The sequence below is a fragment of the Oncorhynchus gorbuscha genome, linkage group LG22, assembly GCF_021184085.1.
Source record: "Oncorhynchus gorbuscha isolate QuinsamMale2020 ecotype Even-year linkage group LG22, OgorEven_v1.0, whole genome shotgun sequence".
Lineage (NCBI taxonomy): Eukaryota > Metazoa > Chordata > Actinopteri > Salmoniformes > Salmonidae > Oncorhynchus > Oncorhynchus gorbuscha.
This window is the reverse complement of record NC_060194.1, coordinates 2,905,188-2,931,876: the sequence shown is the minus strand read 5'-3', so window position 1 is coordinate 2,931,876 and position 26,689 is coordinate 2,905,188. Positions and strand designations below refer to the sequence as shown.

The 26,689-nt window shown below is 42.4% G+C and overlaps 1 protein-coding gene across 2 annotated transcripts in view; it reads left to right on the top strand.

Moving 5' to 3' along the window:
• The window catches only part of adcy8 (adenylate cyclase 8 (brain)), a 254,215-nt gene that overhangs the window by 131,782 nt on the left and 95,744 nt on the right, over positions 1-26,689 (top strand). For both annotated transcript variants that reach the window (XM_046321942.1, XM_046321943.1), the window contains exons 4-7: positions 7,188-7,299; positions 8,065-8,192; positions 13,421-13,579; positions 18,962-19,229. In XM_046321942.1, the coding sequence (XP_046177898.1) occupies positions 7,188-7,299; positions 8,065-8,192; positions 13,421-13,579; positions 18,962-19,229 (667 nt within the window). The remainder of the gene's footprint in view (positions 1-7,187; positions 7,300-8,064; positions 8,193-13,420; positions 13,580-18,961; positions 19,230-26,689) is intronic.

The window sequence follows — 26,689 nt, the reverse complement described above, 5'->3', positions numbered from 1 at the left end:
TTTTTGCTCTACCTTATCTTTTTATTTTTATTTTACATTGATATTGGTTACTGCATTGTTGTGTTGGGAGCGTGCAAGAATGGCATATCAGTATTATTCTGCATTTGACATCAAAACTTCAAACTATCACTCACAATTTACGCCATTAAACAAGGACATATTTTGGAGAACTGCAGAATTTCATTGCCTAAAGCAGGGGTGTCAAACTCAAATACCCAGTGGGCCAAAATGTAAAACCTGAACAAAGTCACGGGCCAACATTGAACAAATTAACCTTTTAATATGGACCCAAACAAGTTTTGCTTTAACATTGAATATGGAACAAGCATCGCTTATTACCATACAATATATAATCATTTAATAGTGGAGACATGCAAAATCGAATTTCAAATGAAAAAACACATCAATGGCATTCATTTATTAAATAAATAAAATTTAAATAAAAATTGTATGCCTCTTTTCTATTTGCAGCCTTCTGATTTAAATACCAAAATAAACTTTTTCCACTGGCTAATAATTTTACAAATAAAATGATAATAAATCAATCAACCATTCAAGCCCATGCCTTGTAGCAAGAAAAAGTGCATAAAGAAAACGTTCATTATTGCACACTGGTCTAATCTGATGTGCCCAAGCCAGATACCTGGCATCTCTTCTTGGATGCTAGTTCATCAATGTCTGGGCTCAAGAAATCCTCAGTATCGAGCGAAGATGTTCATCAGTCAGACGTCTCCTGTGAGTTGTTTTGGTCATCTTCATCGAGGAGAAAAGTTGCTCGCATAGATAAGTGCTGCCGAACATGGAGAGCATCTGAGCAGCTTGGGTGCGGAGCTGAGGCATTGTGTCAGGGATGAACCGTGGAAACTGTGCGGCGCCCACAGCATCATACTTTGACTTCAGCATTCAATCAGCTCCATTTGGATGTTGGTTGGTGCATTTTCCACATCAACTGCGAAGGGATTACTAAGCAGTTCAAACTTGCATTTCTGGGCATCGAAGTCGGCAAATCGCCGGCTAAACTCAGCAGCGAGAACACTGAGTTTTTCAGCAAACTGTGCGCATGGGAACACGGCGGTAGAGATCTGCGCTTTTATGGATTGGCAGCAGGGAAAATGGCAAGGGTTTCCTTGCAGCATCTGATTCTCCCACAGGCACAGTTTAGTTTTGAAGGCCCTCACTGCAGCGTACATGTCTGTGATGATGCGCCCCCGTCCCTGAAGCTGCAGGTTCAGCGCATCGAGATGGCTCGAGATGTCACAGAGAAAGGCCAGCTCACACAGGAACTTTTGCTCCCAGAGCTCTGCTGTATCCTTCCCTTTGGTTTCCAGGAATTGACATATTTCCTCACGCAGCTCGAAACATCTGTTCAGTACTTTTCCTCTGCTTAGCCATCTCACCTCTGTGTGATACGGCACGTCTGCGTATTCCGAACCACACTCCTCCAGAAAAGATTTAAACTGGCGGTGATTTAGACCTTTGGCTCTTATAAAGTTAACTACCTGTGTTACTGTGGTCATAACATGTTCCATCTTTAGGGCTTTGGCACACAGTGCTTCCTGATGTATGATGCAGTGGTAAACAGTTAGCTCACCTGCACAGTTCTCTTCCCGCATCTTCTCTCGAACCATGCCCACCAGTCCACTCTTTTTACCGCACATCGCTGGCGCACCATCTGTCGTTAATCCAACGAGTTTATCCCACGGCAGCTTTATTTCAGTTACACATTTGGAAACCTCCTCAAAGATTTCCTTTCCGGTGGTTGTGCCATGCATTGATTTGAATCCTAATAGCTCCTCCGTAACACACAGATTTGAGTCCACTCCACGGATGAAGACTGACAGCTGAGCAGTATCAGATGCGTCGCAGCTCTCATCCACAGCGAGGGAGAACGCAACAAAATATTTTCCCTTTTCCATCAGCTGGTCATACAGATTGGTGGCAAGATCACATGTGCGATCAGCTACTGTGTTCCTGCTCAGGCTCACGTTTGAAAATGCTTGTTTTTTCTCTGGGCATACGAGGTCACAAATCTTCATCATGCACTTTTTCATGAACTCTCCCTCATTAAAGGGCCGGGCTGATTTTGCGATCTCTGATGCCACTATATAACTAGCCTTTACAGCAGCCTCGCTTTGTGATGTGGCTTTTTTAAACATATTCTGTTGTGAAACCAAACTTCTTTTCATCTCCTCTACTTTCTGGCTCCTTTGAGTCATGTCTAGGTCCTTGTATTTGTCATGGTGTTTCGTTTCATAGTGTCGTCTAATGTTGTACTCCTTACTTACAGCCACGTTGACTCCACAAACAAGACAAACAGGTTTGTCTTTTACATATGTAAACAGATATTCTGCCTCCCACTTGTCCAGAAAGCTCCTGTTTTCTGCCTTTCTTTTCGCCATTTTTGGGAAGGGTTAGCTCGCTGACAGTTGTAGCGTCTATGTTGCTATGACTACTGTCACAGAGGAGAGACCGTTTCTGGGTCCTGTCCTGATTGGCGCGCGAAAACAGCAGAGCATTATGGGATTCGTAGTATTAGTGGTGAATGCGCTGTATAATACCGGCGGGCCAGCTCTAGTAGTAATTTGGTATTGTCTCGCGGGCCAAATATAATTACCCCGCGGGCCAAATTTGGCCCACGGGCCAGAGTTTGACACCCATGGCCTAAAGACTAATATAAACAATTATAATAAATGGTAAGATTTTGAACATCTGTGCCTGTAAATATCCAGAAAAACAGTTATACAAATAGAGTTTTGATTAACCAACCACCCTAATATCACCAGGTTATGTCACGGTATGAGTAGAACATTGTTGCATGTGTATCAATTACAAATCTTACACTAAAGGGAAGAAAATGATTTCCTTATAGTTTTGGACCTTGTCTCAGTGTGAATCTTAAATGCTCTGGGCCTTGCATTTGTCAAATGATTTTAAGTGGAAGTGACAGCATTTTAGCAACATTACATCTTATTAGAATCTGTTTATATACACCCCCAGGAAGAATATGACTCTTTTATTAGAATCTTTTTGTCAAGCGTACACTATAAATTTGTTATGACTCTCCTGTGAGGATTCGAAGATCCGGTTACAATGGATCATCGTCTACCAGATCCCTTTCACCCACTGAGGGGAGGAGGGATTGGTGTGGGGTGTTTTGTGACACCTCACGCCCGGTCATAAATTGTATGCAGCAGAGGAATTTTTCTGCTCTTTAGTAGTGGTGATTGTCTCTTAGTTACAGAGACATTTTGCTGCCCCAAAAGTGAAAACTGGGACAATATTTCTAGCATCCGGATGTGGGGAATGATCTATGGAAAAGTAATGTTGATTTTGTGATGGTAAATATTTAAAATATAAATATAAATATAAAATATTGTAACTTGAACAGCATACACACTGTATATGTCAGGTTTTTATCCTTTATGTTGTGTAGGAAATGTCAAAGATGATTAGAATACTTATCTTAATTAACTACCAATCCCTGTAGCGGGATCATTTCCGTCTGCAACCGCTGAATAGCATAGCGCAACAGTCAAATAATATTACTAGAAAATATTCATATTCATGAAATCACAAGTGCAATATTTTGAAACACAGCTTAGCCTTTTGTTAATCACCCTGTCGTCTCAGATTTTGAAATTATGCTTTACAGTGAAAGCAATCCTAGCGTAGCATTATGTACACTTAGCATCAGGAAGCTTGGTCACAAAAATCAGAAAAGCAATCAAATTAACCGTTTATCTTTGATGATCTTCAGATGTTTTCACTCACGAGACTCCCAGTTACACAGCAAATGTTCCTTTTGTTCCATAAAGATTATTTTTATACCCAAAATACCGACGCTTGTTTGTCGCGTTATGTTCAGAAATCCACAGGAAGGAGCGGTCACGACAACGCAGACGCAAATTCCAAATAGTTTCCATAATGTCCACAGAAACATGTCAAACGTTTTTTATAATCATTCCTCAGGTAGTTTTTAAAATATATATTCGATAATATATCAACCGAGTGTGTAGCTTTTTCCATAACAGCGGGAGGAACAATGGCCGGTTTACTCAATTGCACACCAACTCACTCTAAGAGCCCCCACCTCTCCACTTACGCAATGTGATCCTTCACGCTCATTTGTCAAAATAAAAGCCTGAAACTATGTCTAAAGACTGTTAACACCTTAGGGATGCCACAGAAAAAAAAGTAATCTGGTTGATATCCCTTTAAATGGAGGACAGGCACGCAAAGGAACACAGACGTTTCAAAATAAGAGGCTCTTCCTGATTGGATTATCCTCAGGCTTTCGCCTGCAATATCAGTTCTGTTATACCCACAGATGATATTTTTACAGTATAGGAAACTTTAGAGTGTTTTCTATTCTAATCTGTCAATTATATGCATATTCTAGCATCTGGTCATGAGAAATAGGCCGTTTACTTTGGGAATGTCTTTTTTCCAAACATAAAAATAGTACCCCCTTGCTAAGATAGAAAACTAAAAGCACGTTTTGATGATACTTTGCCCAGTAAGTAGCCATGCCCGAGGGACCGCAGATAGCGTGTCAGCATAATAGAAACATCGCTTTTTACCAGAGTATATAAAGGATGAGTTGAGAATGAACATATCAGACCAGAAGGACTCAAGCTGCAGCTTAGATCTCGATTGGTTATGACCCTGAAAATCAACACGAGGTGAGGATGACAAAGTAGCCTCTCTAACAATCGATGTTACGGCTGAGTAGCTATTCTAAGTACAGTATCTAAGAAAATACATTTAAGTAGGACCATCCTGTTACTCTCTTTAAATCGTCGTTGAATGCTCTCATCAACATAGTTGATTGGATGTCTTCAGAGGACCACTTTCCAGAATGAGTGAAAGTAAACACCATCCTGTTAGTCCTTCTTAAGACAACAGGACAAGGCAGTGAAGCCATGGACAACTGAGAAGAAAGACATTGTGAGCTCTTGTGGACAATTAGAGCCTTACTCTTAATTTGAGGGAAGGCCCAACGGAACCCTTTTCACAAAGGCCTGGTTCCAACAGAGATACAGGATGAAGGAAGACATTCAAACTCGTAAATACATTCATTATTTCTTTACCACAAATGAGCGGTGGTTCAGGCCAAAGTATTAGGATTACTGTGAGCATAGTTACAAGTGTTGTCTCTCTTTCTCCCTTTACCCCTCTCTACTCCTCCCTCTTTTGATAATTAAGCAGTCATGTTGTCGTTAGTGCACCATCATATTAAGTTTCTAATCAATAACCCATACCATGTGTGTGTGTATCCTGTGTTATCAATTATTTAGTAAATAAACAAATAAATCAATTTGTGTGGTACAGAATTACCAATAAAGTTTGGGTTTGTGCAGATGCAAGGGGTATGAGACTGATATGAGTAATAAATTACTGTTATTAATATATATCTTATATATCATCTAGAGTTTAATTCGGAAGATGGTAACTTGTTAACCAATGTATTCCGTGGTGCCACAAATCCTAATGAGTTAATTGGTACATGATTTATTTAATCAAGTGACAATTAAACATAGTTAGTTGAATCGATATGTAACAGTCATCAGATTAATGAAAGTCACGTCACAACAAATTCATAGAATTTTTGGGAATCAAGTACAGTAATTTGTGAAAATTATATAGAAATATAGAGTGGGGAAGCGGCCGTGGATTTGGACAATTAAAAGAAACTGCAGTAAGGAAAAAGGAAACCGCACACTGCTCTTGATAGTATCACTGATATTTAATAAGCTTATGTATAAAAGTGTTTAAATAAGAGGTATGTAGCAACAGTGCGACTAGATCATTAAAACGCATTGGCCAAAAGCCACAAAATATACCTGGATGGATTTCTGCAAATATGTAAATACCACGGGAGTCCTCATATATTTTGGAACTTCAGTCCTATTGTTCAAACAACAATGAAAAGGTAGGCTATCTCTCCCTCAGTTCAGTTGCCTATGCACATCATAATGGTGGCTTATGGTAGAGAAATTAACATTCAATTCCCTGGCAAAATTTCTAGCATTCCTGCAGTCAGCATGCCAATTGCATGCTCCCTCAAAACTTGAGACATCTGTGGCATTGTGTTGTGTGACAAAACTGCACATTTTAGTGGCCTTTTATTATCCACAGCACAAGGTGCACCTGTGTAGTGATCGTGCTGTTTAATCAGCTTCTTGATATGTCACAACTGTCAGGTGGATGGATTATCTTGGCAAAGGAGAAATGCTCACTTACAGCGATGTAAACCATTTTGTGAACAACATTTGAGAGAAATAAGCTTTTTGTGCATATGGAACATTTCTGGGATCCTTTTTTCAGCTCATGAAACATGGGACCAACACTTTACCTGTTGCGTTTATATTTTTGTTCAGTATAATTAAAATACTGTCAGTTCCATAATGCTCCTGTGTTGTCTCAATTATGTTTTCAGTTAGAATCAGTTCCCCTTCATTTTTTTTAAAGAAGCAAGAAGGCAATATCTCAACCAAGTCAATCATATAAACATGGGATCATATAAATGTGATCTTGGTTGTAGTTTATAATGTGATGTCATTTACATTTACAATTTAGTCATTTAGCAGATGCTCTTATCCAGAGTGACTTACAGTTAATGCAATCATCTTAAGATAGCTAGGTGAGACAACCTTATATCTCAGTCATGGTAAGTACATTTTTCCTCAATAAAGTCAGTGCTGGAGGGAAAAAAGTCAAGTGTGAGTGTTAGTTCACAAAGGGCATATAAATAGATTTTTTAAAATTACAAGACGGTTGTGATAAAAAGGTAGGGTTTTAGGTGTTTTCGGGAGATGGGCAGGGACTACGCTGTCCTAACTTCAGAGGGAAATTGGTTCCACCATTGGGGTGCCAGGACAGAGAAGAGCTTTCTACTTGGATGAGCGGGAGCTGAGGGTGAGAGGGCCATGAGACCAGAGCTGGCAGAATGGAGTACTTGGGTCGGGGTGTAGGGTTTGAGCATAGCCTGAAGTTCGGGAGAGGCAGAGACTCCGTTTAGATTTGTCTTAAAGTTTCATCCAAAAGCGAGGAGGGACCACGATGGACCATTTTGATCTGAATTTACATAAATTAAAACCTGTACCCTTTTAACTATTTTCTCACTAAATTATCTGTATATTTTGAAGTGTAATGGTGACAATGTGACTTCTCCATATTCTCTACAGCATTCTTTTTGCAGACGTTAAAGGATTCACGAACCTCTCGACGACGCTATCGGCACAAGAGCTGGTGCGAATGTTGAACGAGCTCTTTGCCCGCTTCGACCGTCTAGCCCATGTGAGTTTACTTTATGCTTATGCTAATTTCATTTTCAAACGTGACTTTATGGCGGCAAGAACTGACATTTAGGGAAAAATCTGCGCGCAAGGAGACATGAATAATCGTGCATTGTTCTAGAATTTGCTAAGATACTACAGAAGAATGCAAATGCAGTAATACTCTTGGGTCCCAATTGATATTGATAGCATGAATGAATGACAGGCGTGCAGGTATGGTGCTATGCATTTATAGACAAGTGTTTTGGACTTCTGACAAAGGTGTCATTTTCAAGCCCAGAGCTGTCATTAATGATACAAATACAGTGTAGAAAGCTGAATTTAAATGGAACAAAGCAGAGCTTTCAAAGGGTAATACCCGTAATTAAGTCCAACGACTGGATTGAAAAACAGGTCAGATAGAGTGCAGTTTAATGGACAAGCGTAATGTTTACGTAAATGTCTGATATTTTAACGTAATTCGGGGAATTAATTCAGAGTTGAGTCAATGTCCTTGTGCATGACACACAGAGTCGACTTGGCCTATAATGTCTCTTTATTATAAAGTCAAAGTTGTTGTCCAGACATTTCTGGTGCAAGACAAAACAACTTGCTCATTGCCGTGAACAAATGCATGCATGAGTATACTGTACATACATTCCTGTACAATTCAATGATTATTCACGCATTCTCATGGAGCAAGAGGTGTTGATCAAATCAAGATCCTTCTGAGTTTCCCATGGATTCCAGTCTAACTCCATTCTCTCTCACTCTCATTCTTTTCTAGGAGCACCATTGTCTGAGGATTAAGATTTTAGGAGACTGCTACTACTGTGTGTCCGGTCTTCCTGAACCTCGACAGGACCACGCTCATTGCTGTGTAGAGATGGGCCTCAGCATGATTAAGACAATCAGGTAAAAAAAAAAACGCCCACTTTTAGGCCTTGCTACACTTGTTGCCGTGCAAAAGTTTGAGTAACCCATAGGATTTTTCAGTTGAATGTGTGGCAATTATTGTGTTCTAGCACGCTGGGTTGACGTTTCCAGTTGTCTCGAAGCTGTTCGGATCTGTAACATAATGGTTCCTGATAGGCTTGTGTGCTATAAAAAACCCTTGATAATACTGTAATAATCTGAGTCAATTATCAGCAGACAAAAAAATAATCGCTAAAAACAGAGGTCCTCCCAAGAAGGAATATTAGATACTGAATACTAAAATAATAAAGATTATAAGCACTAGAATGGCAAAAGACTTACCAGATGTGATATGTATCAATAAAACAGGGTTTAAGTTTAATACAATATGCAAAAAATAGAATAGTTTTATCAATAATGCTTGTTGATGCTGAAAATGCGTTCCACCGTGTAACGGCGTTCTTCGTTTGTCGAAAGAGAGTCGGACTGAAATGCAGCGTGTTTGTTACTCATGACTTTAATGAATGAAGAGCGTAACATGAAATAACTATAACATATACAAAAACAACAAACGGAACGAGAAACCTATTACAGCCTATCTGGTGAAACTACACAGAGACTGGAACAATCACCCACGAAACACACAGTGAAACTCAGGCTACCTAAATACGGTTCCCAATCAGAGACAACGAGAATCACCTGACTCTGATTGAGAATCGCCTCACGCAGCCAAGCCTATACAACACCCCTAATCAGCCGTGATCCCAAATACTAGAAACCCCAATACGAAAATACATAACAAAACCCCATGTCACACCCTGGCCTGACCAAATATATAACGAAAACACAAAATACAATGACCAAGGTGTGACACACCGTCTTGAATGGCCTTTTCTATTCAAAACAATGGAAGCTTTCAACTTTCCAGCTGAAATAAAAAAATGTCATAACAATCTGGTGTAAATGTCCTAAAGCAAAAATATGCACAAATAATACATTATCTGATGAAATTGCTTTAGAAAGGACACAAGACACTGGCAATTGAATAGTTTGCAGAAAGACAGTACCCAAATGTAAAAGGTATTGGTAAACATGCATATAAACAAAATTCATTTTCAGATAATCTCCTGATACACCTGACCAGTATTGAAAATTCAATGACCACTTCGCTTAAAAAAAATGAAGTCTGAATACTCTAAAATCTCAGGATATAAATTCATGTGGAACCCCCCCCACCCCCCCCCCCAAATAATGACAGTGGGAAAAATAAAAATAATAATCTACATCCATCCTTTAAGTGGAAAAAAACAAAAAATATGAAATACTTAACGATGCTTAATAAGTAGCCCAAGTTCAAAGCTAGGATTTCACCCTGATCATGAAAATGTGTCTGGGACGGCAACAACGTGGTGAAATCGTGTAGTGTATGTCCAGGACAAATATTGTTAACGTTACAAGCCTGATATTTACGATAGCAAAGATAACTTTTGTCTGTGCGGATTATTTGTAGCCAACAAGCTAGCTAGACACCTAGCTACCATTAGCTAGTTAGGAATATAGCCAAGCTAGCTAAACTCAGCAAAAAAATAAACATCCTCTCACTGTCAACTGTGTTTATTTTCAGCAAACTTAACATGTGTAAATATTTGTATTAACATAACAAGATTCAACAACTGAGGTGTAAACTGAACAAGTTCCACAGACATGTGTCTAACAGAAATGGAATAATGTGTCCCTGAACAAAGGAGGGGTCAAAATCAAAAGTAACAGTCAGTATCTGGTGTGGCCAACAGCTGCATTAAGTACTGCAGTGCATCTCCTCCTCATGGACTGCACCAGATTTGCCAGTTCTTGCTATGAGATGTTACCCAACTCTTCCACCAAGGAACCTGCAAGTTCCCGGACATTTCTGGGGGGGAATAGCCCAAGCGTTCAACCCTCCGATCCAACAGGTCCTAGATGTAGAAAAACCTCTATAGTGTCCTAAGTTTTTCATAAATGTAAACTTAATTGCCTACCGTCTGTAAGCTGTTAGTGTTTAAATTGACCGTTCCACGGGTGCATGTTCATTAATTGTTTTTGGTTCATTGAACAAGCATGGGAAACAGTGTTTAAACCCTTTACAATGAAGATCTATGAAGTAATTTGCATTTTTATGAATTATAGGGTCCTGAAAAAGGGCCGTTTCTTTTTTTGCTAAGTTTATGTACATGAAGGTAGATTTTTTAGTTTGACTAAGCATAGATAATAACAGAGAGTAGCAGCAGTGTAAAAGGGGGGAGTAGCCATTTGATTAGATGTTCAGTAGTCTTATGCCTTGGGGGTAGAAGCTGTTTAGAAGTCTCTTGGACTTGGCGCTCTGGTACCGCTTGCCATGCAGCAGCAGAGAGAACTGGCTATGACTAGGGTTGCTGGAGTCTTTGACCATTTTTAGGGCCTTCCTCTGAAATCACCTGGTATAGAGGTCCTGGATGGCAGGAAGCTTGGCCCCAGTGATGTACTGAGCCGTACGCATTACCCTCTGTAGTGCCTTGCGGTCCTAGGCCAGTCAGTGATGCAACCCGTCAGGATGCTCTCGATGGTGCAGCTCTAGAACCTATGCCAAATCTATTCAGTCTCCTGAGGGGGATTAGGTTTTGTCATGCCTTCTTCACGACTGTCTTAGTGGGCTTGGATCATGTTAGTTTGTTGGTGATGTGGACACCAAGGAGCTTGAAGCTCTCAAGCTACTCCACTACAGCCCCGTCGATGAGAATGGGGGCATGCTCGGTCCTCCTTTTCCTGTAGTCCACAATCTTCTCCTTTGTCTTGATCACGTTGAGGGAGAGGTTGTTGTCTTTGCATCACACGGCCAGGCCTCTGACCTCCTCCCTATAGTCTGTCTCGTCGTTGTTGGTGATCAGGCATACCTCTGTTGTGTCATCTGCAAAATTAATGATGGTGTTGGATTTGTGCCTGGCCATGCAGTCATGAGTGAACAGGGAGTACAGTAGGGGACTGAGCGCGCACCCCTGAGGGGCCCCTTTGTTGAAGATCTGAGTGACGGATGTGTTGTTACCTACCGTTACCACCTGGTGGCGGCCCGTCAGGTAGTCCAGGATCCAGTTGCAGAGGGAGGTGTTTAGTTCCAGGATCCTTAGCTTAATGATGAGCTTTGAGGGCACTACGGTGTTGAACGCTGAGCTGTAGTGAATGCAATGAATAGCATTATCATATAGATGTTCCTTTTGTCCAGGTGGGAAAGTGCAGTGTGGATTGCAATGGATATTGCATCATCTGTGAATCTGTTTGGGAGGTATGCAAATTGAAGTGGGTTTCGGGTTTCTGTGATAATGGTGTTGGTGTGAGCCATGACCAGCCTTTCAAAGCACTTCATGGCTACAGATGTGAGTGCTATGGGTCGGTAGTCATTTAGGCAGGTTACCTTAGATTTCTTGGGAACAGGGACTATGGTGGTCTGCTTGAAACATGTTGGTATTACTGACTCCGTCATGGACAGGTTGAAAATGTCAGTGAAGACACTTGCCAGTTGGTCAGCGCATGCTCAGAGTACACGTCCTGGTAATCCGTTGACCTGTTTAAAGGTCTTACTCACATCGGCTGCGGAGAGCGTGAGCATACAGTCTACCCGGAACAGCTGGTGCTCTCATGCATGTTTCAGTGTTACTTGCCTCGAAGTGAGCATATAAGCAATTTAGCTCGTCCGGTAGGTTCGTGTCACTGGGCAGCTCTCGGCTGTGCTTCCCTTTGTAGCCTGTAATAGTTTGTAAGCCCTGCCACATCTGACGAGTGTCAGAGCCAGTGTTATACGATTGGATCTCAGTCCTGTATTAACGCGGGGATGATGGCCTGTTTGGATGTCTGGGGTAAATCCCTCTCGTCCAACTCATTAAAGAAAAATTCCTAATGGGCTTGACGATTCTCTTCTCATCACTCATCTTGAAAAAAAAGTATACTTGGAAATCAATTAATCTGCCATAATTACCACAAAGATAACATTTAATTATTTTTTTATTTATACGTAAAAATGTGTGTACATCTGTAAGTTGTTGTTTGTATGTATGTTTTGTATTTGGAATGAAAAATATATGAGTCTTACAATGATTGTCACATCGTGGTAAAAGTATTTTCAAAGGCTTTTACAACATTTTTGTTGACTATGCGTATGTAATGGATAACGATGGCCACTGTATATACATTTAAGGGTGATGGTATTTTTTTCTAGTAAATAGGCAGTTTGTTTGTCCTCTTGTTTGATGTTGTCCTGCCAGAGCGTATGTGAAAAGAGATAGTGTTTCAAACAGAAGAGATGGCGAGAGAGAGGAAAGAAAGAAATGGAGAGGGAGATATGCACAGTATGTGTCCGCATGTATGTGCGTGTGTCCGTGAGTGTGTGTGTGCATTTAAGAGTGAGCTAAGCTACTAGAGTGATGTAGTGGACCATTAGAATGAATCCGCCAACCATCCTTTTAGAGAATGGAGGGTAAAACAAGAAGCAGGTCGCTCGCTAAGAGCCTCTTGGCTGATGGCCCCTTTACTGCAGTATAAGTGCCACTGGTGACACTGCATCCCAAATGGCTCCCTATTCCCTACATTGGGCTCTGTAAAAAGTAGTGCACTATGAGCCCTGGTCAAAAGACATACACTATATAGGGAATAGGGGTGCCATATGGGACGCAGACCAAGCATTTTCAAACTCTATCAGCAGCCACAGCTACAACAATTTAATCGGTGTCTATGGCAGGGTGAACTTCAAAACCTATTGATTTTATGCACCTGGTCTGAATATCATTGAGTGCCTGTCAGCTCACATTCATCATAATTATTATAAAGGCATGAAATAGGATGAAATGAGACCTGTATGGAAATGGGTTTGGAAATATATTGTTATTTTTTTATTTTGATAATTTGAAGTAATGTTGTTTCAGTCACAGTGATTGTGCCAAATCATATGGTTTGCTAAATACGGGAAGAATAAGGTTTAGTTTCTTATATTTGCCCACAACACAATTAAAAATATCAGAGATAAATAGTTTGCAGTTTTTACTTTATTACCTTATATTTATGATTTCGTATTTTCTGTAAAGTGTGTTGTGACTTTGTTAAATGCACTTGAAAGCAATTGTGATTATATAGGATCATATTGTCTTTATAGTCTACTGGAAAAGATAACAGTAAAGAAGGTCCACAAATAAATAGATACCATATTGTTTATTTTCTCCCTCTAGATATGTAAGATCACGCACAAAGCATGACATCGACATGCGAATCGGGATCCATTCGGGATCGGTCCTGTGTGGGGTGCTGGGACTGAGAAAGTGGCAGTTTGACGTGTGGTCGTGGGACGTGGACATTGCCAACAAGCTGGAGTCAGGGGGGATCCCTGGGTGAGATGACAACTATGAAAGTATTGTATCCAATCTGCATTTCAAATTGAATTTCGACATCTGCTATTCCATGACCACAGATGAGTTTCCCTCTGTAATTCCATATGATACAATATACATTATTGTCCGTTTACATGGCAATTCATTTTGTGACATCAGCATACAAATACACAAACACAACACATATATTACATGCAGTACGGAAAACTGGAAAGTACACAAGTCACACATTTACATTTTCACGTATTCAAAGTCTCTGTGGCCTATTGTCCGACAACGTATTAGGTTCTATGCATCATAGAATGTGTGTGTGTGTGTGTGGGGGGGGGGGGGTCTCAAAGGTCTAATGTCAGTATGAGTCCAAAGTATAATTTTTTGCCAAGTTATTTCATGGTAAATACCAGGTAACCTTTTTTCTGCGAAAACTCTACACAGTGCATCCCTTTTGGCCGGCCTCGAGGGAATTCCCCGCAGTGTGCGATTATCCCAACCCCTGAGAAAGTCCATCAGCAAATGAGTGTCCTACAGTGGGGATGAAATCCATGTGCCCTTTAGAAAGACTATTACCGCGATTGGTTTACCAGCAAAGGGACATTGGATGTGATTGGCTTTTGGTGACATGTTTTTTTTGGGGGATGAAATCGACAATTTAAAGGGGAAGTCAAGCCGAGGGTTATATTGTGACATTTTGCTCCTCACCTCAAGGAAATGTGATGCGGCTATACTTATCGTTGTTGAATCTAAAGCTTCAGGCAACATCTGCTGTTGGAATTTATGATGACAGTGGGTTATGATCCTTCCTCTGCGCTTAATGTAATTCAATTGCGTAATATGTTTATAATGAGTATTATTCCTCAAAATATTCTATGTATCGTTGCGCTGCGGAGATACAGGACTAGATATAAAATGCAAAAGGGGGAGTGGTTCGATACATGGTTATATGGCTTTAGACTCTTAGGTGAGGGCCTGTAGTAGTTGATCTGTCTATTAGGTTAAACATTGTTTTGCTACTACATTCTAGAAAACAGCGTTCTGTCTCACACCCAGTATTGATGCGTTGGGTCAAATCAATGGGGAAGCCAGGCCAGGAAAAAAATGGAACGGGTGTTGTAATTATTGCGTTGTTTTATCTATAACCCGTTAGTTCATATGCCACTGTCATATATAAGGCAGAGACAACAAGAAGACAACAGACACACAGTGGCAGAATACAAAACCGGAGTTCAACATCTGTCGGATGAAGTCCACAAAACATATTGCATTTACATGACCTCGAGTTCATGTTTCCGATATTTTCGGATTGCTAAACAACTATTGATTTAGAACCACAGAGATTTACCGCACGTAGTGAAGGAAACAGAATCTGCCTCTGCTATTCCAGCACCATTTTAAAGTCATCATATCACGTATGCTTAGTCTAATACAGTGACAACCTAAAGATATCAAAAACGATTTTGTCTAATCAACCTAAGCTAAATATCATTTGTCTGTCCATGACACTTATTTTATGTTTGTGTGTGTGTGTGTTTGTAAGTAGAAAAAAACATGTCGACTCACCCTACTGGTAGAAGAACGGCATGCCATGTTGCCAAAACTGTCATACCGACACATTTTCATAGTCTCCTTTTGAAATTTGACGTATCATGGATGAACATCTGTTTTTTATGCATTCACTCTGTGTGGTTACAGGATTAAAACAGAACCAACTCAAAGGGTTAAATGAAGGTATTCATTCTGAGTGGTTAGGTTAGGGCTATGGTTTGGAGAAGGCTTAAAAAACAATTACCCTCAAGTATTCTCGTGGTTTGACCTACTTAGTTGCGCAGCGGTCTAAGGCACTGCATCGCAGTGCTTGAGGCATCACTACAGACCTGGGTTTGATCCCAGGCAGTGCGACAACCGGCCGTGACCTGGGGACCCATGAGGTGGTGTACAATTGGCCCAGCATCAGAAGAGTTTAGCTGGCCAGGACTCCTAATGGAGTGGTATAAGCAGTTCTCTCCAGCTCTGAGCATCACAAGTTAGCTCCCAGTGTTGGGCAATAGTTTTTATTTTGTGAGCACTGAGGAAGGCATATATTGACTTTCTGGGGACCTTTTCAAACGTCCAAAATCGCTGTCTATTCCTAGTGATCAGTCTGGTCACACTCTTTTAGTTTTTGTTGTCCTAGACTAGGCTACCTGACTAAAATACTTGCTTGCCTAACTTCCTTTCATGGGGAACGATGAGACAGCTAGTTAACGTTAGCCTAGGCTACTATGTGAACACCCTATCAAATTAGTGGATTTGGCTATTTCAGTCACACCCATTGCCGACAGGTGTATAAAATCGAGCACACCGCCATGCAATCTCCATAGACAAACATTGGCAGTAGAATGGACTTACTGAAGAGCTCAGTGACTTTCAACGTGGCACTGCCATATGATGCCACCTTTCTAACAAGTCAGTTTATCAAATGTATGCCTTGCTAGAGCTGCCCCGATCAACTGTAATTGTTGTCATTGTGAAGTGGAAACGTCTAGGAGCAACAATGTCTCAGCGGTAGGCCACACAAGCTCACAGAACGGGTCTGCCGGGTGCTGAAGCACGTAGCGCGTAAACTAAACATTGTCTGTCCACAGTTGCAACACTCACTACCGAGTTCCAAACTACCTCTGAAAGCAACGTCAGCACAAAAACTGTTCTTCGGGAGCTTCATGAAATGGGTTTCATGAGCAGAGCAGCCTAACACGAACCTAAGATCACCGTGCGCAATGCCAAGCATCGGGTGGAATGGTGTAGACTCTGGAGCAGTGGAAATGTGTTCAAATCTGGGTTTGGTGGATGCCAGGAAAACGCTACCTGCCCCAATGCATAGTGGCAACTGTAAAGTTTGGTGGAGGAGGAATAATGGTCTGAGGCTGTTTTTCATTGTTCTGGCTGTGCCGCGTAGTTACAGTGAAGGGAAATCGTAACACGACAGCATACAATGACATTCTAGACGATTCTGTGCTTCCAACTTTGTGGCATCAGTTTGGGGAAGGCCCGTTCCTGTTTCAGCATGACAATGCCCCCGTGCACAAAGCGAGATCCATACTGAAATGGTTTGTCGAGATCGGTGTGGAAGAACTTGAGTGGTCTGCACAAAGCCCTGACATCAACCCCATCGAACACCTTTGGGATGAATTGGAATACCGACTGGGAGCCAGGCCTAATCACCCAACATCCGTGCCGACCTCACTAATGCTCTTATGGCTGAAAGTCCCCTCAGCAATGTTCCAACATCTAATGGAAAGCCTTCCGAGAAGAGTGGAGGCTGTTATAGCAGAAAAGTGGGAAACAACACCATATTAGTTCCCATGATTTTGAGATTTACGACGAGCAGGTGTCCACATACTTTTGTTTATATAGTATAGTTTAGCTTCACGTTGAACTTCTACCCTCTCAGGCCCAGGGCACAATGTATGAATTTATGGTTGGATCCAAATCTGCATTATAATTCATGGCCAGTACAGGGAATTAAGTAAAACCACAAGTACAGATTTGGGAAAGGGGCAATTTTAGCTTGCTAGCTAGCCACCGGAGGACAACGACACAACGAAATGCAAAAATTCAACTTTTTGGGGGGCACCAGGACCATTCACAATTGAGCTCACTCAATTTAGCTCAACGCTGATTGGCTATTATTTTATGCTTTTTTTTTATCAAGGGAGGCCAAACACTCGTGTTGAAGTAACAATGTTAAATGCAACAACAAGGGCAGGCAAATGACAGCTCAAGGCAGGCGACAATCTAGAGTAGCGGCACAGGACAGCAGGCAGGCTCAGAGTCAGGTCAGGCCAGAGTCAGGTCAGGCAGGGGTCAGTAATCTAGAGTAGAGGCAAAGGACAGCAGGCAGGCTCAGGGTCAGGTCAGGCCAGAGTCAGGACAGGCAGGGGTCAGTAATCCAGAGTAGAGGCACAGGACACCAGGCAGGCTCAGGGGAAGGCAGAGTGGTCAGTAATCTAGAGTAGAGGCAAAGGACAGCAGGCAGGCTCAGGGGAAGGCAGAGTGGTCAGTAATCTAGAGTAGAGGCAAAGGTACAGGACAGCAGGCAGGCTCAGGGGAAGGCAGAGTGGTCAGTAATCTAGAGTAGAGGCAAAGGCACAGGACACCAGGCAGGCTCAGGGTCAGGTCAGGCAGAGGTCAGTAATCTAGAGTAAAGGCAAAGGTACAGGACACCAGGCAGGCTCAGGGTCAGGTCAGGCAGGGGTCAGTAATCTAGAGTAGAGGCAAAGGCACAGGACAGCAGGCAGGCTCAGAGTCAGGTCAGGCAGAGGTCAGTAATCCAGAGTAGAGGCAAAGGCACAGGACACCAGGCAGGCTCAGAGTCAGGTCAGGCAGAGGTCAGTAATCCAGAGTAGAGGCAAAGGTACAGGACAGCAGGCAGGCTCAGGGTCAGGTCAGGCAGGGGTCAGTAATCTAGAGTAGAGGCAAAGGTACAGGACAGCAGGCAGGCTCAGGGGAAGGCAGAGTGGTCAGTAATCTAGAGTAGAGGCAAAGGTACAGGACAGCAGGCAGGCTCAGAGGAAGGCAGAGTGGTCAGTAATCTAGAGTAGAGGCAAAGGTACAGGACAGCAGGCAGGCTCAGGGGAAGGCAGAGTGGTCAGTAATCTAGAGTAGAGACAAAGGTACAGGACAGCAGGCAGGCTCAGGGGAAGGCAGAGTGGTCAGCCAAGGGTCAAAACCAGGAGGACAAGAAAGAGAGACTGGGGAAAAACAGGTGCTGAGAAAATGCTGGTCGAACTGGCACAGACAGACAGAGAACACAGGTATGAATACCTAGGGGATAAGTGGGGTAGATGAGCGACACCTGGAGGGGGGTGGAGACAAGCACAAGGACAGGTGAAACAGATCAGGGAGTGACATCTACGATGAATGTGTGAAATTGTTTTGAATGGAGTAATTGGAAATGAGTAATTTTGACTGTATTGTTCAGGAGCTGTTCATTTTACAACCAAATAATGGTAAAATGTGTTTTCCTTGCCTCCAGCAGACAAATCAAACATTCTGGACCTTACTGTTACGTTTATTGTTAACAACCTATGCAATTGAATTGCTCATTAAATGTAACTGTAGAGGCAAGTGTGACTTGACAGCATGGTCATCGGTATCACACTATTTCGATAGTCCCAACTTGATGATTTGTAGATGTTCTGTCAACAAAATGTCCCCTACAGTATCTATCCACTAACCCTAACCCTAGCCTTAACCTTTACCCTTACCTTCACCCTAACTGTAACCATTGCAAGCAATTTCATATCAACAGATGTTAAGTTGATAGTTTGTTGACAATTTGAGCAGCATAGACCATATCAAAGTAAAGTGTACGTACTGGCCATCTAATGAAAACCTCGTCCTCAGACGAATCCACATCTCCAAGGCGTCCCTGGACTGCCTGAATGGTGACTACGAGGTAGAGGAAGGCCATGGCAAGGACCGCAACGAATTCTTGCGCCGCCACAACATCGAGACGTACCTGATCAAGCAGCCCGAAGAGAGCCTACTCACGCTGCCCGAGGACATCATGAAGGAGGCGACCAGCACCGACCGACGAGTCAGCAGCGCCACCTTCAACCAGGGCTCCTGGAGTCCCGAGCTGCCCTTCGACAACATCGTGGGCAAGCAGAATGTAAGTCCTGATCGTTCCCTAACCGTGTTCATGTGGCTGGCTGTCTGTGGGAATTACTGGATCCATTTATTTGTCTGCCTTTTTCTGTTTTGTGAGAGTGAGCAAGCAGAATGTGTGGTGGTAGCCATGGTGGTAGGGATGTGACAAATGTCAAATTCCTCTTAATGTTTAAACTGCCGTATATTTTTTTTCCAAACGTTTTAAAAACAAATATAAATTGACTCAAGTTCACAATTCAGATGTGGTTCTGTGTATGACTGCTAGGGGGCAATGCAGTTCAATTTACCGTGTTCTTGACTACTACCTACTTACCGGTCGTCACTAGTTACCACAGCCACAAAGTCAAACATCCTGCCTGTATTGCTACAATTTATCTACTTAAAATGTCATTTTAAACCCAACCTTAACCCTAACATTAACCACACTGCTAACCTTATGCCTAACCCTAACCTTAAATTAAGATTTAGCTATTTTTGACTTTGTGGCTGTGGGAACTTGTGGAAATTGTACCAGACGGAGCTCATTGTACTCAACTCGATGTTCTCAGATGTCAGTACGTACTTCATGTCCCACTTCTCATCAATGTAATGGCTTGATGCAGTAATGTATGACAGCGTCTTCATAGACAACACATCTGGTTCTAGATATGGGTATTGAAGACAACATCCTCTACCATTGACAATGGCTGCATATCAACTTCAATCATTTCTGTAATCAGCGCTTTTCCCACTTCATCCTGCCAGCAGCGGGGTGGGTCATTCCTTTCAGCATTGTACCTGTACTGCATATCTCCTCCAACTAATGTTAATGCATTGTTGCCTTAGGTATTTGTTTACTTAAAATGTTTCTCTTTATGATGATAAAGGCTTGTTAGTGCACTTATCACAAAACTACCACTATGATTTAAATTTTGTTAAAAGTGAAAAATAAATGTTTTTCAGTTAGGGATTGTTAACGTTTTAGAATAAATACCTAATGTTGTTGAAATGTTTAAACGTTCGCACCCCTAGGAGCCATGTATTGTGGTAAGTTTGTAATGTGTCTCATTTGCCTGTATGTTTTTTGAGAATGGACATCCAGAATGTAGAGTGCCTTCAGAAATTATTCATACCCCTTGATTTATTCCACATCGTTGTCTTACAGCCTGCATTCAAACTGGATTAAATGTATTATTTTTGTCACACAATAGCCATAATGACAAAATTAAAACATAATTTATTGAAAATGAAATGCAGAAATATCTATTTTACATAAGTATTCACACACCTGTTAGAATCACCTTTGGCAACGATTACTGCTGTGAGTTTTTCTGGGTAAGTCTGAAAGAGCATTGCACATCTGAATTGTACAGTATTCTTTAAAAAAATATTTAAGCTCTGCCAAATTGCTTGTTGATCATTCCTAGACAAACATTTTTTTAAGTCTTGTCATAGATTTTCAAGCAGATTTATGTCCAAACTGTACCACGGTTATTGTCCTTATCATAGGTGAATTCATCTCCCAGTGTCTGGTGGAAAGCAGACTGAACCAGGTTTTCCTCTAGGATTTGCCTGTTTCTATTTTATGCTGAAAAACTCCTATGCTTAAAAATATGGAGTGTGGAGTTCAGTAATGTGTTGTATTGGATTTGCCCCAAACATAATGTCACGGATCCCCCCCCCCCCAGTACTGCTGCTTATTCTGCTCACCTGTTTGAGGTCGAAGTCACAGGTCTTCTAGGTTGCACTGAACTGTGTCATTACGCACACCTGCGTCCAATTACTCACTGATTGTGTTTGTATAAATGTGCCCTTTGTTTCCCCATCGGGCTGTCGATTATTGTTCCCATGTCGTTTGGTCGTGTGAGTACCTATGCGTTGTCTCAGCCTGTGCTGCGTGTTTTGTCTATTACGGGTCTCGTCCCTTGTCGTCTTCGAGGTTTCCCTCGCTCTTTTTTTGGGTACGTCCCAGTGCTTGTTTTGGGTGTATTAAAAACCCAGATTGTGTATTCCTGTGCCTGTCTCCAAATCCTTCATACCAGCGTGACACATAGCACTTTGTATTCAGGACAAAAAGTGAATTGCTTTGCCACATTTTTTTCAGTATTACTTTAGTTCCTTGTTGCAAACAGGATGCATGTTTTGGAATATTTTTTATTCTGTACATGCTTCCTTCTTTTCACTCTGTCAATTAGGTTATTATTGTGGAGTAACTACAATGTTGTTGATCCATCCTCAGTTTTCTCCTTTCATAGCATTAAAGTGTCCTTCCTGAGTTAGGAAGAACACCTGTATCTTTGTTGTAACTGGTTGTATTGATACACAATCCAATGTGTAATTAATAATGTCATGTTCACAGGGATATTCAATGTCTTGTCTGTTTTTTACATTTTCTTTTACCCATCTTCAAATTAGATACCCTTATTTGCGAGGCATTAGGAAGCCTCTCTGGTCTTTGTGGTTGTATCTGTGTTTGAAATTCACTGCTCGACTGAGGGACCTACAGATATGTGGGGTACAGAGATGAGGTAGTCATTCAAAAATCAAGTTAAACACTATCAGTCCATGCAACTAATAGTCCGTGCAACACCATTAAGTTTGCCGATGACACAACGGTGGTAGGCCTGATCACCGACAACGATGAGACAGCCTACTGTGTTTAACCTGACAACAACCTCTTTCAACGCGATCAAGACAAACAAGATGATTGTGGACTACAGGAAAAGGCGGGCCGAGCATGGCCCCATTCTCATCGCCGGGGCTGTAGGGGAGCAGGTTGAGAATTTGAAGTTCCTTGGTGTCCACATCATCTACAAGCTATCATGGTCCAAACACACCAATACCGTCGTGAAGAGGGCACGACTGTCATGCAGGTGAAAGAGGACCCAAAAGCGACTTGGCGAAAACAGAGTCTTTAATCCAGTAAAGTAAATACAAACAAAAAACACAACTTTCACTCGAAATGACGAGGACAAACTGGAGACTCGATCTTGAACAGCAGGTGAACAGCAGGTTGCCTCGGGAAGGCACTTGAACCAGACAGACTCAGACACCTGCTCACCACGCAGCATCTGAGGAAAACACGACACGACAGGGCGATACACAAACACAGCACGGTGAATTCTAGACAAGGAACCGACAGGACAGGAACGGAACACAAAGGAAGAAATAGGGACTCTAATCAGGGGAAAGGATCGGGAACAGGTGTGGGAAGACTAAATGATTGATTAGGGGAATAGGAACAGCTGGGAGCAGGAACGGAACGATAGAGAGAAGAGAGAGCGAGAGAGTGAGAGAGGGAGGGGGAGAGAGAGGGATAGAAAGAGGGAAAGAACCTAATAAGACCAGCAGAGGGAAACGAATAGAATGGGAAGCACAGGGACAAGACAAGATAATAAATGACAAAACATGACAACGACAACGCCTATTCAACAACGCCTATTCCCACTGAGGAGACTCTACCTGTAGGGTCCTGTATTTACTTTCTTAGTCAACCTTGTGTTCTGTTTCTTTGTGTTCTTGAACGTAGCCATTGATTTCACCTTGTGTTAATTACTCACCTGGTCTCATCAGCTCTTTATTTAGTTCAGTTCATTCTGTTTGTGCCTTTGTGAGGTATCGTTTGTTTGGTCTCTACAAAGCCTTTTCCTAGCTCGTTTTGTGAGAACCAGTTATAGCCTTCAATACTAGTTTTGATTCACCTGCCTGTTTGTATACCTGTGTATGACCATTGCCTGCCTGTGATCACGATTCCTGCCGTCTGAGACGGCGAAATAAACACCTGCCGCGCTCCGCACCTGAATCTACACCTTTTTCTCCCTGAGTATTCATTACAGAATACCTCACCCAAAAACCGGAATGGATTCAGCGGTGCCTAACCCAGCGAGAGACGTGTATGAAGGAAATCTGCCATCTTCTCCACCCCTCCAATTCCCTCCTTCATTCAAATCAAATCAAATCAAATTTTATCTGTCACATACACATGGTTGGCAGATGTTAATGCGAGTGTAGCGAAATGCTTGTGCTTCTAGTTCCGACAATGCAGTAATAACCAAGTAATCTAACTAACAATTCCAAACTACTGTCTTATACACAGTGTAAGGGGATAAAGAATATGTACATAAAGATATATGAATGAGTGATGGTACAGAGCAGCATAGGCAAGATACAGTAGATGGTATCGAGTACAGTATATACATATGAGATGAGTATGTATCACTAGCCACTTTAACTATGCCACTTTGTTTACATGTATTACATAAGGATGCAGTAGATGATATAGAGTACAGTATATATGTATACATATGAGATGAATAATGTAGGCTATGTAAACATTATATTAGGTAGCATTGTTTAAAGTGGCTAGTGATATATTTTACATAATTTCCCATCAATTCCCATTATTAAAGTGGCTGGAGTTGAGTCAGTGTGTTGGCAGCAGCCACTCAATGTTAGTGGTGGCTGTTTAACAGTCTGATGGCCTTGAGATAGAAGCTGTTTTTCAGTCTCTCGGTCCCAGCTTTGATGCACCTGTACTGACCTCGCCTTCTGGATGATAGCGGGGTGAACAGACAGTGGCTCGGGTGGTTGTTGTCCTTGATGATCTTTATGGCCTTCCTGTAACATCGGGTGGTGTAGGTGTCCTGGAGGGCAGGTAGTTTGCCCCCGGTGATGCGTTGTGCAGACCTCACTACCCTCTGGAGAGCCTTACAGTTGTGGGCGGAGCAGTTGCCATACCAGGCGGTGATACAGCCCGCCAGGATGCTCTCGATTGTGCATCTATAGAAGTTTGAGTGCTTTTGGTGACGAGCCGAATTTCTTCAGCCTCCTGAGGTTGAAGAGGCGCTGCTGCGCCTTCTTCACGATGCTGTCTGTGACTGAAACAGCACTTGGATCCGAGACCCATTTCCACACCCTCTTCAAAGAGGTATTCTATCACTCTCCCTCTGGTCGTCCTAAAGGAGACCTTCTCATAGAACTTCAACAAGGATGCAGTTCAGCTGCCGGTTATGCCCTCAAGTTCCGCACCATGTCTGCAGGGAGTCGATGGAGAGGGGCTGCTTTACTTACCGTCTACCGAAAAGGGCTCAACAGAGAACTTCAGGCGGAGCTGGCCTGTAGAGGTGACCTTCAGGATTTAAATCAATACATTCTTATGTCCATCTCCATCGACCACCTCATCACCAAAGACCGCCAAAGATCTCTGTAATCCAGGAACCTGAAACTTTCTTTCCATGATTCCGTCATTCCTTCCCGAGTCTGCCAGAGGCCATGCAGTTGGGCAATGCTACCCTCCCGTGTATCAAACATCAAAGATGAATCCAAGAAGTGTTCTGCCTGTGGAGGGAAAGATCATCTACTCAGCCATTGCCCTGTTCTCCCCAACGGAGAGATGAGAAGGGTCCCTCCGCTGCCTTGCAGGTAGGCGTGTCCTTATTTCTAAATATCTCCCAGAAGCAATTATCCATCCCAGTATTGCTAACCGTGAAGGGGGTTACTAAATACTTGATAGATTCGGGAGCAGCATGTCATTTTATCGATCACCAGCTAGTACAAGAGCTTGACATTGATCTAACACCTGTCACCCCTCGCTTAAGGATTAACACCCTGGACGGGCAGCCATTGGGCATGGGCTTCATTACACACCTGACCACAGAGCGTCACCCCTCCCTTAAGGATTAACACCCTGGACGGGCAGCCATTGGGCATGGGCTTCATTACACACCTGACACAGAGCATCACCCTCAAGATTGGAGTCTTCCACACCAAAAACATTCAACTCATGGAACTCTCATCCCCCAAACAGCCACTCATCCTCAGACACCCCTGTCTACATCGTCACGACCCCGCCATCTACATGGTGAACTACTGTCCTGGTCTTCCACCTGCTTCACTAGTTGTCTCAACCTACCCTGCAGAGCCACCACCATTGAGGACTCTGCCCCTGCAGTGGCACCCACCATACCATCTGAATATGCCCAGTACTGCAATGTCTTCAGCAAAATCAAGGCCTCCACTCTGCCACCACATCGCCTAGGGGAATCCCCACTAAAGGGCCGTCTTTACCCCCGATCTATCCTGGAACATGAGGCAATGAACTACATTGATGAAACACTCAAACGGTTTAATTTGTCCTTGTTCCCAGACTGAGTCCAGCTTCTTCTTTGTTGGAAAAAAGGACAGTGGTCTCCGACCGTGTATTAAAAAAAACAATTACATTTATTTAACTAGGCAAGTCAGTTAAGAACAAATTCTTATTTTCAATGACGACCTAGGAACAGTGGGTTAATTGCCTGTTCAGGGGCAGAACGAAAGATTTGTACCTTGTCAGCTCAGGGGTTTGAACTTGCAACCTTCCGGTAACTAGTCCAACGCTCTAACCACTCAGCTACCCTGCCGCCCCCGTTGATTACTGTTCCCCGAATGACATCACGGTCAACAACTTTTCCTCTGATCCCAGCGACCCTTGAACAAATAGGCCGCACCAACATCTATATAAAACTCAACCTGTGAAGTGCATATAACCTTGTCCGTATAAGTGAAGGCAACGAATGGAAGATGGCCTTTATCACCGCACGAGGGCATGGTCATATGCCTTACTAACGCCCCTGCCATCTTCCACGACAAGGTTTTCCAGTTTACGACCCTTTCTCATCGTCTACAATGATGACATCCTGATTTACTCCCTTAAGGAACACATGCAGCATGTGCAAAAGGTTTTTCAACAGCTCATTCACCATGTGAAGACTGAAAAGAACTGAAAAGACTGAATCTTCCATGCAACCTCGCTAAACTTCCTTGGTTTCGTACTGACACCTGGCGGGGTCAGCATGGATGAGAACAAAATCACCACCATCAGAAACTGGCCCAAACTCACCACCGTCAACTTCTTATGTCTTGGGGGCAGTATTTCGACGTCTGGATGAGAAGCGTGCCCAAAGTAAATTGCCTGTTACTCAAGGCCCAGAAGCTAGGATATGTACAATTGGTAGATTTGGATAGAAAACACATAAGTTTCCAAAACTGTTCAAATAATGTCTGTGAGTATAACAGAACTGATATGGCAGGTGAAAACCTGAGGAAAATCCATCCAGGATTTTTTTGATGTGGGTATTTTCAATTGAATGCCTATAGAGTATCTAATGGGTTATGACCCATATTGCAGTTCCTATGGCTTCCACTAGATGTAAACATTCTTTAGACATGGGTTCAGGCTTGTTTTCTGAAAACTGAAAAAGAGTGAGACCTTTCTCTCAGTGGACTGTAGAATCATGCAGTGCTGGTTTGCGCACATGACCGATTTTGCGCCCTTCGTTGTTTTTCCTTTCAATTGAATAAGCTATTGTCGATTTTATTTAGACAATTGACAACCTGAGGATTAATTCTAAACATCGTTTGACATGTTTTAACGAACTTTACTGGTACTATTAGGATGTATTCGTCTGCATGTTTTGACCACCTTTGAACCAGTGGATTACTGAA